Source organism: Centrocercus urophasianus, unplaced genomic scaffold (genome assembly GCF_019232065.1).
Source record: "Centrocercus urophasianus isolate 14NV4802_14NV808 unplaced genomic scaffold, USGS_Curo_1.0 seq_10, whole genome shotgun sequence".
NCBI lineage: Eukaryota > Metazoa > Chordata > Aves > Galliformes > Phasianidae > Centrocercus > Centrocercus urophasianus.
Genome location: NW_024884142.1, coordinates 82013678 through 82032424, shown reverse-complemented (window position 1 = coordinate 82032424; position 18747 = coordinate 82013678). Strand labels below are relative to the sequence as shown.

The 18747-nt window shown below is 42.7% G+C and overlaps 1 protein-coding gene across 1 annotated transcript in view; it reads right to left on the bottom strand.

The window, feature by feature from the left end:
* PPP2R5A (protein phosphatase 2 regulatory subunit B'alpha) overlaps nt 1-17280 on the bottom strand; it is a 39813-nt gene extending 22533 nt beyond the window's left edge. Inside the window, exon 1 of the mRNA XM_042809059.1 lies at nt 16819-17280. Within this exon, the coding sequence (XP_042664993.1) occupies nt 16819-16969 (151 nt within the window). The 5' untranslated portion in view covers nt 16970-17280. The remainder of the gene's footprint in view (nt 1-16818) is intronic.
* Between the last annotated feature and the right edge of the window lie 1467 nt (nt 17281-18747).

Here is an 18747-nt window from a genome sequence, read left to right as displayed (position 1 = left end):
AGGAACTTTGTCTTCTTTTTTTTTTACACCCTGATGCAACATACCTCACATACTTTTGATATCATGTGATGAATGTTTCCCTTGAGAATCAACTCCAATATTTCAAAAGGATTAACCCCAAAATTTAAGATTTTGGTCTAAGTAATTTATTACAGTCTTAGTCGTGTAAGGTTTTACAGCTTTTTTGGCCTATTAGAGCAACATGTTTGTCTACAACTTGGCATTTCCATTTGATAGTGTGGTTTCTCTGATAGCTGATAAGCAAAATTCCTCTATTAGTATTTCATGCTAGCTGCACATCAGCTAGATCACTGAGTAATGTATACTTCACAAACAGAATACACCCTCACAACTGTCCGAAGGCAGCCATGGTTTTAACTGAGAAATCAGATCAATGTCACAGTGCCCAGGCCAATGCTGAGAACCCAGGCGCCCTTTGTCTGTGTTTTTTTTAGTTGCTTGAGTTGTCAGGCTTCTTCTCAGCCACTCCAGCAACACAGTACCACCTCATCTATCAGTCACTTTGGATTTCACTTGTTTCCCTATCTATTCCCTATTTTATCTGGGAGTAAGGAATGCTTTTCCCCTGTACAACTTCCAAGACCTATCTACAGGCAGACAACCTAATCCCTTAGTTTCATTCATCCCCTGTAGTATTTGTTTTAGCACTGCCACTTCATCAGAAGGAAATTAAGAAGATGAGGAAAAGACAACAACCTTGTAACACTGCTGAAAATCTTAAGCTCATTATAAAGGTTGAACAAAACACAGAAAGATCTCATGCTTCTCTTTATCGTTTTAGGATTACTCTAACTTAGCAAGCTTTAAATTTGTAAGTTTAGTGACTCAAACGCATTCTGATGATGCCAGCTCCTCAAGTTTCTCAGCAAAACACCTTCCAACAGTCAGCAATGGTTTTAACATTCACTAATAGTCTGATAAAATCCTTTCATTTCCATGCAAACAAAGAAGTTGCTGCTAAAATGGACTAAATGCAAAATCCCAAGTGCATGCTGCGTCCCAAAAGTTCCAACATCAGAACACTGTACCATCTTCCCCTTTGCCATCTGACAGTGGTGGTCCTATTAACTGAGCACAATGGCTTCAGAGATCTTATAAGAAAGCTGGTGGTTATTATTCCCTCGTAAAGAACAATCCATACTATTGTATGGCAATTCTGATATTTGAACCACTTCTTCTGAAGAAAAACTTGCAGAAGATGCTCGTTGCTCTCAGATATCAAGAAATCACACCATAGCAAAGACGTGAATCGTTCCTCTGTGCAAAATAATGAGCATCAGCTGTAAAAACATTTGTAAGTTACATAACATTTCAGCTCAGAGCTTCTAATATTCTGCAGCAGATTGCATGAGTAAGTGCTGTATCATAGCAACAAAGCAATAACAGTGACATGCTGAGGAGACAATCCAAAAAGCTGAGCTAAAGGAACCAACAACACAGGAGGCGTTTATTTCTGATAGTAACCCCAAGCACACAGCCAGCCTGAGACAGGACTCGCATCTCCTCTCTGCCTCACTACAAACCCAGCTGCACTCCACACTACAAAAGCCCCGCAGCGAGAGGCAGCACGTGTTGTATTCCATTGATGGTCAATAAAATGAAGCTTCATTAACCAAAATTTGGAGTTTCAAAAACCAGCAGATGTCACCTGAACATTTGCAATAGTGGTGAAAACAAATTCAAGATCTAATGCTGAAATCAAGTAACAGGAATTATTTCCAGAAGAAATAATTAAACCAGTTGTTAATTTCTCTAGAATATTAAAGAAATCTCTATATTAGCCACTTTTATTTAGACATTAGACTGACCACACATCAGTCCATTCCCTTAGTAATCCAATCTACCTTAGTTAGACATTTCTCCAGACGAAAAACCAGTTCATCAATCATTTTTGCTCCTTGTACCACTCAGAACCAGACTGAAGGGAGTATTTTCTTCTACACATCTATTTTCCACAACAACACAGGGAAATCATATAACCACGACATCTGCAAGAGATAAAAATGATGTGCAACCATCATAATAAACAAGGTAAGAGGACAGGCAGCTCTGCTGGATCAGTACTACCTGCCTCCACCAGTGCAGGACCTGCTTGACACACAGCACATGTATCCCAGGAATGTCAGGAGAGGTGCCCTGGTAAGCCTCTGGGGATGTGGGAAAGCTCCTCTGTCAGATAGCCTTCTGACCCTACAGCCTTGTCTTGAACTCCTTTAACTATGTCAGCACAACAGAAGCTAGGCACTACTCTACCACAACAAAGTCATGTTGCAATAGTGTATTCCAGTTCTGTGAATGAAAACCTATGCCACCATAATTGCAACACCACCAGAGCTTGTAGTTTTAGTACTTTAACAACCGGCAGGATGATTTTTAAACTAGCTTCAATTTAAATTCTGTGAAGATTTATACCATCCATCTGAAGTTAAAGACAGCTGCTTACCCTAAATAGCGTGAGGGCCACACACTACAACACAGGTTCAAAGTAGGCAGTGGATGCTTCAAGAAAATAACCTTGTTGGCAGGCTGTACTTTGAAGTGACAAAATAAACAAACCCTGAATTCTATTACCAGCGCATTCCAAAATTGCTGTATGTTGCTGGAAAAATATTTAAAAGAAGGGCAGGAAGGAGAGAAGGAAGAAAGCAAAACACAAGGGAGTCTAAAGCAGAAAAACGGAGCTAAGACATTCAATCCTGTTTGGAGGTGTGTCATGACACATTAATAATAAAAAACTGAAAATGGCCTACACAACATCTGATCCAGGTGATCCAAATCCAATTGCCTCAGCTTTGTTTTCTAGAGGCTGCATGGCAGAAGCGCGAGTCAGGAAATTCTTTAAATCCATTCTTATAACCTTTGAAAGGCTGTCAGTAGATCTGAGGTCCTTGGGAAGGCAGTAATGAAATTTTAGGCAGCTGCAGAAAGTCAATTGTTAATCAGATATGATGGCAGAAAATCCTGAAAACAAAACCTTCTACCCAATACCAAAAAAAGCCACTGTAAATTATGATTCCCTTTAACTGTGACTTTTTAAGGACAGTCACTGCCTGTGATCACTTGCACAACAGATGTTAACGTGCATTTGTAACTGATGAAAATAGTTCACTGGATCCTCGCACTCCATAGCACTGAAATTCTCAGCCTCTCTACTATTTACAGAAGTCTAATGATTACAGACAACACCTCAAAACCAAATGCTTTCATACTTGTGATGCTAGCAATCTAAGTCTGAGCATGGAGTACTAAGTTAAAAGGTAATATAGTTATTTATATTTAAGGAGGACCCAACAAAATACAGATAGGAAACTTGACAATCCCTGACCTACATCACCAGCACTTAACAGGAGAGACAACCATCACTGTATCACTAGCCAGCAAACTACAGTGATATCTTCCCACAGTATGTTTATTTCCTGTGTTTACAGGCACTCCTCCTAGAAGGAAAAGAAAGATACTTCTCCTTTCTAAATGTAATTGTTTATCCAAGACCTCCTGTGCAAAACCAGGGAACTTAACACAATCCTTGCTTCAGCAGAAAGCAGGATCCAAACCCACAAAAGCTCCCTTCCCAGCTACACAAATTGGAAATTCCAAAAGCTTACTTTCCCAGGCAGTGCAAAATTAACTCACTATGTGCAGCTGTACTCAATAGCGGAGGGATCTGCAAACAAAGAATGAAGCCTTAATGACATGACACAGCAGGAGAAGCACACGCACTATGGAACATCATGCTTGGTTGTGTTTTTTTTATTTCCTCACCTCATTAGAATAACAACATTGCTGTACAGTCTGCTCTTTCCAGAGCAGAAAGAGGCTGTTCTGGTAAACTCTGGTCTAACCCATCTAAATCAAGCATAGGGAGTTCTGCCTAACATCACTTTAACATTTATTTTTGTCCTGTGAAGTTCTTGCTATTGCTGCAATCTCCTGAAGCACCTGAAAGGCTGGAGTGCCAGTGTTTATGTTGCAGGCATGGTAAGACACCCTTAACAGAGTTTTGATGCAAGTGATGTTACAAGAGAGGACAGAATACACTTCCCAGCTCTCAGAACCTTGTGCCTGCAGCTTGACAGGCAGCGACACAGCTGGCTGACAATGACAAGGACAGGTCTCTCTCCCCGCTACTCCCTTGTCATGTACTCATCCCTTCCCTCCTTTGCTTCCAGTCACATCTACCCTCAACACTGGCTCTGGAATTTGTCAGACCCTTCTGTGAGCTGCTCTAACTCAATAACATAGCCATATTAGAGAAGTTAAATGGCTTCTGGAGGGGTCTGACGATCACCAGGTCTGGCACGAAGTTAGTGATGGGAGCAGAAACTCCTCCTTCAGCTGCATTGAGCTGTTACTTCACTGTCTCATTTGTAACCATATCCTCCAACTTCATGGGTATGAGATAACAGAAAAATCTTAACTATATTTTACTTCCCTTTCTCCTCTCCCTCAGAAAACAAACTTTAAACTCCATTCTAATGAAAGATGCAGCCCCTGTACAAAATCTCACAGCCTACTTCACTATACTGCTAGTCTAAAATATTCTTTCACTATGTCCTTACATCTGTAAAAGATGTTCCCACAGTTCCAGCTTTTGGTAGCTCAGCAGCCCAGCTAGGGCCACCAGAATTATGCACCACGTTGGGTATTCAAGGAATCCTGTCATCCGTATTTTTTTTTCCCCATCTAGAAATACGTTGCCATGTAAGGGATAAGTGCAATTTCCTAACAGAGTAGGGTTTTTTTTTGTTTCTGTGTGTGTTTGTTTGTTTGTTTTTAATGCAGTTTGGCACCATACATTTTCCAATTAGCCATAGCCCTACAGTAGTCTACTGGTCTTGCTGGAATCCTAGAAGGAGTTGCTCTGGGTGTTTTCACTAAACAGAGCTCAGATTTGCAAGTCAGATAAGGGAGTCAGATAAAACAACATTACGTATCTTCAGAGTTAACAAGTTTTCTTTCTGAGGAGGTAGTTTGGAAGATAACGAAGCAGAACACCATTCTCAAACATATGATACTGGGAAGTCCGTAGCACATACAGAAGACAGCCAAAATAAAGATCTGGCACAGGACTAAAGGTACAGGATGCACACTGATTGATCCTGTCTGGGATGTATGTTCATAAAAACACTTCACCTCTCCATTTCAGAAATCCAAAGGACTGCAAAGGAGCAACCAAGGCAACGTGCTGAACTGCAGCTTCTACCACTTACAGATAAACTATTCTGCAGACGATCAGCAGGCAGGACTTGCAAACAGATACACGTGAACATTACTTTAAATATAACAGCACCCTCCTATTTGCTCAACCATCCCCAGAACATGCGTTTTATCCAATTTTTATGAATGCATCTCATTCTCCAAAGACTTGTGCAAAAAAAGCAATTAAAATGCTTAAAAATAAACTAAAATTTAACCTTAATTTCTTTCAACTAGTTAAGAAATCACAAGTTTTGCTTATGAGAAATTGTGTATTTAAGATTAACTCCTCGATACGTCCTATGGCAAAAAGTGATTTTAAAAAATCTCACACTAAACAGGAGTAACAGCCTACACTGACTTTTATTCATACACTTTGTTCTGGCTTTAGAAGTTAGCTAAGAATTCTAGCCTATAAAAAAACGTTGAAGTTGTTTACTAAAAGCACTACTCGAAAGCCATCTTCTGCCCCATGGCAGCACTGCTTTGCAGTAAGTCTCATCTGCCACTCCATGTGGCCAACAGTTGACCTTAACAAATCAGTCCAGAAAATCTGAAAAGCCTACGCTGATCCAACGACATCTGTCACAAATTTTCTCTGACATGACTCCTTGGAGTGATGGTGAACTAAAAGTGTCCCCGATCTAAATTGTTTCTATCATCTTCCAAGCATTCTTATAATCTCATATGGCTAAGACCTCTTACCACGATAAATCCCTTGACTTTAATGAGAATTTGACTCAACCAAAAACACTTCAGACAATAAGAAAGTACCCAGATGAAGTGCTTCCCTATTTAATAGCCCTATTTCCTGCCACTTAATTACAGAAGACAATATACAAACAGATGCAGAAAGTAATAAGTAAGTTACTCACGTGGTCCCCAAAAAGTTAAGGATAGCAAGACTCTAGTGACCAGACCTGCCACAATTCATCTCATCTCTTCCATAATGTTCTCAAAAAGGAGGATTAAAACCATACCAACTCCTTAAACAAAATATATATCTAAAGATACAGATATATATATGTTTAAAAAAAATAAAATATAATCTACCAAACCAAATACTGTATCAACCACTGGAACGGGAAAACGGATCATTCTATCACACTAAAATCATCTTTGACAAAATGTACAACATGAACCTTACAAACATTTCCTCAAGAGCACCACTCATTCAGAGCTTAACTGAAAGTCAGTTGCATGCAACAAATAACCCCACAAAACCAAAACCCAGCAAAAGCTAAATAACATACATGCATGTACACACTGATATACATACATGCACATACATACAGCAGATGACAGGACACAGTTGAACCAATGTTGCTTACAACAGAAATTACCAAGAAGATGATGAATTTGCATGTGGTTAATTAAATGCAAGCTTCAATTGGAGTGATACTATGAATTTATTATAAAAGGCAAAGGCATTTCACTTTGTGCAGCTGACATATGCATTTTCACAGACCAGTTATGTTACTCTTCTTGAATTTGAAGCAAGCTTTCTTGCACTGGTAAGACAACTACCACATTCCCCAGTGTGTTTACTTGTTTTTGGCATACACTGCTACTACATTCGCTGTGCTCATTTAAAAACCAGACTGATCACGTGCCAGGATGGGCCTTATAATGGTTTCACTGGCTTGGTGAAGGTGGAACAGTTCATGATTATGATGCAGTATTAGTCTTAAAATAATTTAGAATAGGAAGCCTACTTCTTTAAGGAAGACAGTGATAAATGTAAGGGTGATAACCCTCATCATGGAATTAATGTGCACAGCCAGACCATTAAACTGGGGAATAAGAGTAAGTAAATGACTTTTAGAATGGGAAATTTTTATTTGGAAGGCAAGAAGATGGGACAGTCTTGATAATGTGAACTGCTTTCCTGCAACAGACATAGAAATGTAACACGCATCCCTCAGCAACAACCACACATCGGTATGCAAGGGGCAATGCTGGCCTGAACCCAGGGCACGAGGAGGGCACAGTGAACTAACTCAAGTTGTGGTAAATAACTGTATATGTTTTTGTATACTGGCTAAAAACTGTCCTATGAACACAGAAAAATAGGTAGCTGTGCTTTCTGTTTCAATGAAAGAATTATGAGAATAGGTTTCAAGGCTCCCATAAAAGTGAGTGTACATCTGTGATTCCATTTTCAGACAACACAGATACATTACCTGAGGATTTTCAAATGGAATGTATAGTTGCAGATATTTAACTCAGATTTGACCATATCTCTTTACCAGAATTCTCTAAGATCTCTCTTACCAGAGGAAAAGTATCTCTCACTTCACAATCCCATCTTATTCACATCACTGCTACTTGGCAGTATGTACATTTGTGAACAATTATTGGCAAGAATGAAGTGCAGGAAGAATAAAATTTCCCCAAAAATCTCTGACTAGACCTTGAGAGCTCACTGAGATTTGCAGCCGCTGCCATCAGACCAGCCTGGTGCACTACTGTCACAAACACAGGACAGCATGGCGCACCAGTCCTATGATTTTATTGCTCTCTTTTTTATCTGCTTTAATAGAAATATTAAAAACTAAAGGAAGTTCGATTAATTACATACATTAATTTATATACATGACAAAAGTAATGCCTCCTATCTATTATGTTGGCCCATGATGTCAGAGGCAGATAAATGATGGTGGTACAGCTGTAGAGGTTGAGCCTTCCCACCAGTATTCCAGGACATGCTGCTGCTGTGTGACAGAGAGCAGCAGAGGGGCACTCTGACACGACGGCATCTGACATGGAAGCGTGTATCAAGCAAAGGTGTCACTGAATTTCTCCATGCAGAAAAAGCAGCGCTCATTGACAGTTATTGATCCTTTCTGAACATTTACAGAGAGTGAACAGTGGATTGAGCACCATGAGGCGACGAGTGGCGCATCTCAGCAGTGCCAACAGTGGGTCAGTTCTGCTGCTGCAAAGTGTTACAAGCACAGCATGCAGGCTTTTGCTCATCGCTGGCAAAAATGCATAGTTAACAGTGGTGACTATGTTGAATTAGAGTTTTTTTTGTAGCTGAGGATTTGCATGATCAAACAGTTACTGTGTAGTTGTATCTGGTGTAGTCTCCATGAAAATAAATATGAGGCACTAATTTTGGGGTGACCTACATATATGAGGCCTAAGGCAATTCCTCTTCCCTGAACACGACCCTCACAGGCCAAAAGGTTGGGCATTCATGCCCTACAGAAAAGGAAAACAAATACAAACCAAGTCTCTAAGACAGCCACGTCCAAAAGATGAGAATGGAACGATCATGTGGTTCTGCTGGTTCCTTTAATACATACTGCACCGAAGTACAGAAAGCTGTTGTCAACTTCACAACAGACTTTTATAATTATACTTTCTCCCAAACACAGTTGCTTTTAATGAAATGTTGTTTATTTAAATCTGTGTGTTTGATACAATGTAGGATTTCCATATGTCATTTTGAAGATGCAAAATAGCCCTTAGGGTGGCGAAGACCAGGAACTGTTTCACATCTCCCCTGCTTAGAATTAAAGTGATGGGAATGCCCTGCTCACTGCTCCCCCCTCTTTGAACAGCTGTACTACTCCATATGTCCAGGAACCACAGTATAGAGCCATCTGGAAAGCAGGTGACAAAATGGTGTGCCACACCAACTAAGCATAAATTTTAGCTCAATAACCCCTATACAGTACAGCATTAACAACACCCTCAAATTCACAAAAACAAAGCTTTGCTTGACCAGAAGCTCCAAGTGAATTCATTTGCACCTTCTAAGGCTAAAAGGATAGAAAGTACATTTACTATTTGAAGAAGGCCCCCTTTTGTTAATTTAAATGTATACTTAAATGTCTATTTTCTTAACTTCTTCCCCAGCCATTTGTCTGTCTGACCCAACAAATTAATTTTTGAATAAAATGCTGAAGTTTCTCAACCAGGTTATGTCAACTTTACCAATCAAATTTCCAAAAACTGAAGAAACACTCTTATCATTATCACATGGTAAAATTAGCACTGAGTGCAACACAAAACTGTTTTTCTTTGCAAACCAAAAGGGTAACTGTTACACATTACTGCACAGAACTACAGAATCTCATTTTACAGTTAATTTAGCATTTACACTATTTTCAGCATGTGAAGAGGATGTATAGGGGAGTAATGTAATAGAAATACCAAGGGAAAAAGACTCTTCTTTCTTTGATTGTCTCTGTAAACCAGGGTGGAAGTTACGGGTATTGGAGTAATTCCTTGCATAATTACACACTTGAAGAATTGGCTAAACTTGTGTTTCCTAATTTCTCAAACAAATAAGATAAACTTAATAATGATATAAGCGTTAAAGTAGGAAGAAATGAAATTAAACTATACTGGAAACAAAGGTGAAATCCTGGTTTTGCTGTTATTAGTGACTTAACTCCCACTGACCTCAAAAGGAATAGATGATCATCTTGAGCAGACAATCATTCAAATACTTGCACCCACTTCATTTAAGCTAAGCATTCAGCTGCATACATAAAAGGTCAGAATACTTCTTTTTCACCCATTTTATTGGTATTGGTATACAAGTATTGGTTCTTTCTACCAAAAATTGTAAACGCTCAGTGTTCAATAATAAAGGATTTATTTTACACATCAATCTACTTCCATTTGGCAAAATCTCTTTGCTGTTTTTAAACTCTACTTAAATCATTAGGAGTACTGAGTTTATTTTGCTCCTGCTTCCTCCTAAGGAAAAATCCTCAGAAATACAAATCTTTAAACCTTCTCCTTCCTGACTGCATTGTGGGACTTGGCCTATGCCTCTCCAGGGGGCTCCGACATTTACATCTTCATCTTGCATCTCAAAAGACTAACAAGTGTTTGTTTGCCTACAGAAGCCACCAATGCCAAAAGTACAATTTCATTTCACATACGCAATTCAAAACCTAAGAGCAGCTCTCGTCACTTCTTCCTGTTACATGCAGATGGGACCAAAATTTATGCTGCTCAACAGGAATTCAGTCTTACTGTGTAAATGTTACATCCACCCCGCATTTTAAGTAAGCACGGAATTTATTAGAAACATCACAGAGTTTTCAAAGACCTTATCCCACTATACCAAAACGAAACAAAATAAAAGCTTTCCTTTTAATTGTTTTTTCTTCCAAAGTTTGACTTGCTTTCGCAACGATGCACCCTGCTAACTCCCAGCTACAGCATCAGCAGACATAAAGCTGGATCCCCTTCACAGTCAGACAAAATGCTCTGACTTTTTATTACTGCTTTTCTTCAGATCAGCTTTCCTGGCCCACGCTACACAATCCTTCTCCAAATTTGCTCACCTCTCCTTTCTCATTTCTTCTACGAAAATGTCTTGAGCTATTTCCACCCCTTTACCCACAGCTTGTCAATACTTTAAGTATGCTATGGCCCCCTATACATCAGTTTCTTTTAATCAGTAATTTGAAAAGGTAAATTTGAACATACTTAACGTTTTCCTAGTTATGCAAGAGTCTCACTTGATGAACCAACTCATCTGCAATCAGTTCCTGATTTATCAAGGCAAAACCCTATGCTAGTGAAACTTCAAGACTGATTCTTCAGAGTCGCAGGCGGTTTTCAAAACTCCTTGGTTACAGTGCAAGACTACGAAGAAACTAGGAATGGAGATGGCATTTGCAGGAAGCTTCACAGCCAGCCTCTGGCAGAACAGGAGTGCTAAGACACTAAATTCCAGACTTGCTGCACCTGCCAGACAGGGAGCTACAGCTGTAGACCCTTCTGCCCTCTCTTCTCACTTGGCATCTCCAGCCAGCCTGCTGCTTCCGATTCCACACCACCACCTGCAGTACACTTGTAGGTTTATAGCTGAAGACCATTGAGTTTTTTTGTTTGGTTGGTTTTGTTTTGTTTGGTTGGTTTTATCTTGGCAACATGTAATGTATTTTTACTCTAGCCTTAGAAACAGTTTGAATTGTTTTTGCTGAAACTAAGAAAATCAGCTTGAGGAACAGTTCCAAATCAAACTGTCCATACTTGGCATGGAAAACTTCAGTTCAAAGAGTTCAGCAACACTGCAAGCAGCTGAGAATAAGGTCTCGTGAAGGAAAATTGCTGGCAACTTAGCTAAGAAGAGCTCGGCCTTTAAGTCAAAAGTATACCACTGAGAGTGACCACCAGCGCAGCAAAACTGAACAGAACCTGGTTCAGTGACACTGTGGTAAAAAACAATGATTCAAACATTAAAAGAAGCTGTCAGCGCAGTTTTTGGAAGAGCATTTTGTTCAGACAGTCTTATAGAAGTTATTTACCATTTATTTGTCTGGATAGCCTGTGGTTCCAACCTTCAAAGTTCACACACTGTTAGGAGACTATAGATGTAATTTTTCCTGCTAAATTAAAACGGGAGTAGGCACTGCAATGGCACAAGTTGAATTTTATACTCTTTCCAAGGGAAATATCTTGTCTCATAACAACACAACACTTAACCCTTTTACACAGAAAGAATATTAATCTGTCCAGAGCAGTTGGTACAGCGCCTTTTCAAAAACACCAAACAATTCTAAGGAAGATAGATAGATATTAGAAAGAGCTGCTGATCGACGTAGTCTCCTTTTGATCGGACAGCCAGAGCAGTAATTCCATTTGTATTTCCTACAGCAACTACCATTAAATGCAGCACCTGCAAAACTAATATCTGACTAAACTAGAAAGCCACGAATATGGAAAAAGAAACGTGATACTAAGCTGGCACGCAGAAGATGAGAAAGATTTAAATAGAAAAGTTCATGTGAAGACTGTCAATAGGCTCTATATTTAGGAGTTGCTCACGATGGAAGTATATTCTAAGACCAAAAATTCAAGTCTAAGGATAAAAAAGGTCAATTTGTTCAGAATTACAGACTGAATGTTCCACTCCATAAACTAGAAACAGTTCCTTAATATAGGAAAAAAAATTAAACAGTGCATTTTTAGTGGAACTACATTAGACTATTAAAAAAACAAAAACAAAAACCCACCTTCAATCTCCTTTAGCTGCTACAGGTTGTCTATTTTTCAAGACTGAAACTTCACTGAACAGAAGTTCTAACTGCCTCACTGCGTGTCCTCTGTGGAGCCTGTATCTAAGATTTATTTGAAAATCATCAAACCAAACATCTTTATCTGAAATTACTTCTTAGGGAAAAATGTAGCTGAGAAGATCATAGCTGCAAACGGTGTGGAACACAAAAGGTAAAGATGAGGCACTGTAGAGGAGGAACTAACATTGAATTATCAGGGATTTAAAAAACACCACCACAAAACAGTGCAAGCTCAAGGGACACACATCTGCCTTTCACTTACAAATATTTGTTAGGGCTGTAGTAAAAGCGAACCGTTCTAAACTTTCTAAAAGGTATTTTCCTTTTGGGAACAAAGGCAACTTAACATTAATATGAATCAAATTCCTTTCAGCTGTTTTTAACTCCACTTATTTTTGTCACTCTGAAATACGCACAGGATGACTCAGAGCATCAGAAGTTTAAGGTCCAAACTGCCCCTGCTGGATCTAATAAGATGAAAATTGTACTCATAAGCAAGCTTATTTAATAGGCCTTCCTATAATGTTTCCACAAAAGCTTAACTTGAACACAGCACCAGGTTTTCAGTCAAATCCAAGCTCTTGCTAGATGGTTTAAATAAGGAAAATACTACTGTTAGCACCTACTCTGAGCCCCATATTTGGAGGTTAAAACTACCTACTGGAAGGACTTTTTACAAACGTCTTATCCCAGGCTACTTCACCACCATAACATACAGTCCCACAGAGATTCTTACAACCAGCCCAGGCCTACAGCTGACAGATTTTTGGACCAGATTCCAGCTGTTCTGCTGCAAGGGCCAGAGTTTTCTCTGTGGGGAGATGGTTTAATTTGGAAGTGAATAGCAAGAATTTCTTTTAACAGTTTTGTTCTTTACGCGTGATATAGGAAATAAGCCTGCAGAGACATTCACTTTCCCAAATGGTTCTTCAGTACTGAGAAAGACATGAGGAGACATTTAATTGTCCCAGCTGTACTCGACATCTTTGGTAACAGGAAAAAGATATGCTTGCTTTAAAGCCTGACAGACCATATTAATTGTGCTGAACAAAAGCAACAAGCTGTATGTTTTTAGAAAGACCTTCTTCTTTCATTACTTCCAGTTCCCATTTTCCACCTGTATTTCTACATACCTCAAAGATCATAGAATATGTGTAGTTACACTGCAATTAGTCAGACCGAGTCCCAAGGTCAGGCTATTTTCTTTTCTCCAACAGCAAACTAAGTGCACGTGCCCTCACAGCCTTCCAAAACAAGTCACTAATGAGACAACAGTTCCACTCCTCGCAATGGTAAAACAACACTTCCTCCACCGGATTTCTTGAAGCCCAGCACTCTTGGGATTGCCCACTAAGTGACAAAATCCCTCTGCTAACAAGCATGTTATTCTGGCTGCAGGTTTGCAAAGGATTTCTAGTAAGTAACCTAGCAAGTAAAAAATGAAAAGGAGCAATTTCAATATGTCACAGGTCTAATTCTTCTTTTTTAAAAATTCTGAATCTTCAGTCTTACTTATTCAGCTGAAGCATTACATTAAAGTGCAGCCCTCCTGAGTAACAAAAACAGAGGAAGCTTAACTGAACAACACATTCCTCACTCATTTTAGGTGTCCTGACATCAGCTAGGTTTTGCCCAGCTTTTATCCAACAACGATACATAAAATCACGTGAATAACCGGAATGCTAATGACCAATAGGAAGCTGCTGCCTTCCCCTCACCCCCACAAGCTCCCTGAAGTTACAAGTCCCCACCATACGGGACCTCTGCCAGTCTCAGATAGATAGCACCTCTCCTAGCAGTGCCATCACAAGCAGCCAGATTAAGGAATTCTGGTAATACACAGAAGCAGTACGATTAACTCCAGAATTATGTAAATAGAAACATCTTTCTATAGGCTTCCCAACAATACTATTTAGACCCCTACAAAAGGGTGTCACACCATCTGGTCTGTCCATATCAGTGGTAAACAAGAAACAGTCCCTAGATGAAAGTAGGGAAATAATCTACCCAAGAAGATGTGTGGTAAAGTGAACGGTTAATTTTTATTTGCTTCTGGAACATCCTTCCTCCTAGTGAAAAGAAGTATGCAGGTATTTTAGCCCAGTATGACAAAGCTACCCGGGAGTTTTAGAGTTCTTTTTACTGTCTTGACAATTATCAGACAGGACAGTCACTACGAGTCAGAGTACTTCACAATAGTTCAGTACCAAACTACTTTTTCATCTACAAAGTGCTACTTTTCTTCCAATACAGGCTTCAAACATCCTACATTTAACATTTACTTGAAGATATCTGGAAAAGCAAAAAGTCTCAATCTAATTGCTTAAGCGTGTGCTGAGCACACTTGGGTGCTAGGATAATGACTGTACTTTCCTTTTTTGGCCCCTCCTTGGGAACACTGGCTACTCGGCTGGTAGATGACATTACAGCATCACAACTATTACTGAATCTCAAGCTGGCTTTAAAGAATAAAGCAGATCTTCCACCTTTCTGAGACATATGTGATTACAACAAGAAGTTTCACAAAACTGTACGTTTACGGAGAACAGACACTTTTCTTCTTCCGGTGGTTTGAGGCCAATGGAGGTTCGAGAGGGGAAGGGAGAAAGGGAGTCAGAAGCAAAGAGGAGAAACCACCCTGCATCCTTAGCTACCTCATCCACTCCAAATCTAAATTCCCACTATATGCAAGCATTACAGTCCCAGGACAAAGCATGCAGCAGAGTGCTGCCCAACTTTCTGATACAGGGCTAAGTGGGATACTGTAACTCCTAAGACAATATTTACCCTTTGTTTTCTGAAGCAGATTTGGAGGGCAAGACTCTGAATGTAAACAATAAAGACAGCTGTGATTTTCCTTTAAGGATTTAAGGCAATTCAAACAACTATAGAACTCTGCTTAACTGAACACATTCCTCTGATAGTTTATGGGCTCGAATTTCTAAACATTCAAGCCGCTGATGCCGTGCAAACTTTCTCCACACAGTAAGCAAAAAGCTGTAAAACTGCACTCACAAAACTTGAAGACTTAAACATACAAAGTTTAGGTTTTTTATGTTGAAGTCCAGCAAAAATGTAAATGTGGGTATTTTGCTGATTGAAGCTGGAAGTGCTCCCTGCCTGAAGTACGAACGCTCAGCTGTTTACAGCATCAGGATCCAAACTTTCCGAAGTCTGCCACCTATGTGCGATAATTATCGAGTGCTTTCACACTCCCTGGAATGGCTTTATTAAAACGATCTTTGAGGGAAATTGGCTGTCTGAACAGCACGTGAATTTGTCTTTCTTTGTTATTAAGAACAGGCTTAGTCATACTAATAGCAGAAACTCAATCATGATTTCAAAGAAATTATTTTGGTTATAAATCCCATAGAGATCAGGCTAGAGTACCGAGATAGGAAAGAACTTCACAAACAAATAAGCACCACGAAGAACTGCTCCCCTGTTAAAGCAATAATGTGCACAGCCACTGCAACAAAGAAGATAAAAAATAATTCCGGTGCTACCTTCCTGCCCAAGCTTATTTGTACTTAATAATATTTCTGCTAATGGCCAGATTCACGATTCATGAATAGCCACCATTTAGGAGAAGCAAGAAAATGTCTTGAGATCTTACAGCCATGACTGTAAAATCCATAGAAATGAAACAGAAAAAGAATTAGTTATCAGCTAGGGCTAAATTTAAGTCAGCCATACAGCACTCAGCTTTCAGACACTTGCTGCAAATCATTATTTTTTTTTTTTCCCCTATCATATGATATGGCTTCAGAAACCAGGAGATTTGATTTGTTGGGTAAAGCTAAGGGCAAGGTAACCTCACTCTCATTTTCCAGGTCCTCATCAAAGACTTGAATGAGTTTATATTCTCTGCCCAATCACTATTTTTCTAACTTTGAAGAGAAATACACAGAACTTTCAAGAGGCATTCAAAGGTGTGGAAGGCTGCCATTAACTTCCGTTTCATTTTTGCTGTTGCGAACTGTGCACATTCTGATTTCAGTTTCACAACAAAGGATAAACTCTTCGCTACCGATTTTAACGCCAAAGTCTAAAATCCTCATTCACTGCGCACAGCCCGGAGATGAGCCGCCGCAGTTCCACCGAGGCAGGCAGCGAGTCAGCCGCACCGTGTCCCAAAGAGACGGCAAAGAGACGGCCAAAAGCAAACTCTCTCCGCTAACTCAGGGCGTTATGTCACAAGCACAGAGTTCCTTTGGCAAACCCCCCGTGGGAGGAGCCACCGCTCGCTCCCGGGCTGTAGCGTTCAATCCCCTCGCTCCTAAACTCAGCATTTTGTGCAGCAAGACCTCTCCGGGAGCACCTGCCCAGCCAACGCTCGCTCCTAGGTGACCCGGAGGAGTGGAGCGAGGTAGCGGGGCAGCCCTCGGGACAGCGGGCGAAGGCAGTCCCGCAGGACGCTCGTTTAGCGGAGCACGAGCACGGACCGCCAAAGCGAGCCTGTGAGCGAGGAGGAGGACCCGGGGGAAGGCATGGGGAAACGGCCCGGGGGCACCTGTACGGGAGCGGGGCCGCGGGGGGACGGCGGTACCTTTGAGCTGGGGCAGCGGCGAGAGCTCCACCTGGCTGCTCTGGCTGCGGAACTGCGAGGAGCCCTGCGAGCGCTTCTGCCTCTGAGCCTTGCGCACCGATTTCCGTGTGAAGCCATCCACTTTCTCCGCGGCAGAGATGGCCGCCGACATGGCTGGGCGGTGAGGCGGCGCGGGGGGACGTCGCTCTCCAGAAGCATATATTAAAGCGAAGGGAGAAGCGGGCGGGCAAAAAAAAGGGGCTCGGAAGGAAGGAGAAAAAAAAATAAAATAAAGGAAAAAAAAAAAGAAATTGAAAAAGCTCGCCGCCGCCGCGCACAGCCTGGCACCGGGGCGGCCGCCCGAAGGGACGCGCTCCGTGCTCCCGAGCCTCCTGGATCCGGGCTGCGCCTGGCTCCCGAGTTCCTGCTTCCCTCGCAATTTCCTCTCCGCGCCGAGCCGGCTCCAGGGGAGGCGGGGGGGGCGGGGGGGAGTGGAAGGGGGGAGGAAAAGGAAAAACAAACAAACAAACCCGACGGCAACTTCGCCCGGCGGGGCGGGCGCTCGACAAACTTTCTGGCGAGCGAGCGAGCGGGCGGGCGGCCACTCTCCTCCTCAGGGCCGGATCCGCCGCCCGCCCGGCTCGGCCCGCTGCCGCCTGCCTCGCACGCTCCTCGGTCCCCTCAGTCCGGCTCGCCGCGCCGAGCCCGCTGTCATCGGCCGGACTGCCCCGCGCCGCGCCGCCCGGGGAGGCTGTTCCCACCCCCCCGCTCCTCGGCCGTTCTCTTCCACACGCCCCTTCTCCGCCTTCAACCGCTGCCGGGGGCCCCCCGTGCCTCCGCCGTCATGCTGCCTCCAGCCGCTCCACCACGGCCCGCGAGCGGCTCCGCGACTCCGGGCAAACGGAGCGAAGCCGAAGGGAAAGAAGGAAAAGCGCCGACGGGGCGAGAGGGAGCGCCAGGAGCAGCCGTTGCTGCGGGGTGATTGACGGCGCCGAGAGGCCAATGAAGAGAAAGATTCGTGGAAGCCCCGCCCTCCAAGCCGGAGGGTGGGGAAGCCGGGACGAGGAGCGCGTGATTGACGGCAGAATCCTCCAACCGACAGCGGGTCGCGGGGAGGGCGGGGTTTCCCTAGGCGACATAAATAGGAGGGAAGGGGAAGGGGCGGGGAGCCATGGGGCGGCTCTTGCCAATCCTCGCGGGGGGCGGCCGCTGCCGCCCTGGGCCATTGGCCGCGGGGAGCTCGGGTCGGGGCTCTGTGCCTGGTTTCTTTAAGCGTGGGCTTCTCGCTGCTGCTCGGGGGTGATAAGAGGAGCCTGTGCCGCCTCCCAGCTTCTTGAGAGCGCGTCAGCTGCGCTTCATCTTTTCCTGGAGGCCCTCGGCAGCCGCGTGCGGATGTGCTCCTCGCGGAGGAAACTGCTGCGAGGAGGTTTGTTTCACCGCCTGCGGCGCGCCCGGAGTTCCGGCAGCATGCAGCGTGCTGTGCTGAGCTGTGCTGCGCTGTTATCGCGGCGCTCCGAACTTTGTTCTCCCACCCTTCTCGCACCGCGGCGGCTGTGCACTGCATTACGCCTCCGGGTCAGCTTGGCTGCCGCGCATCTACGCTGCCGTGGAGGTCGCAGTCTGGATGGGAAGGCTGCGAAACACGAGTTATCCAGGACGCGTGAATAGTCAGGGAGTTAGCAAGTGCCGTGTTCCGTTGGCTCGGGGAGAACGCTGAGAGGTTTGTGGGCTGCAGGAGGTGGAGCCTGGCACAGAGGGAGCCGGTGAGGATGGGGCAGAGGAATCAGACTTCGGTCTTCCTGCACGACAAAATGCAAGGCTGAACTGAGGGTGAAACTTGGATATGTTGTCTCTGTTACCATGTGTTTCAAAAAGTAAAAATGTAGTACCGCTTATGTGGTTGAAGGTGAAGTTAAGTGATAAGCAACAAGCATAGGAAATTGTGTGTGC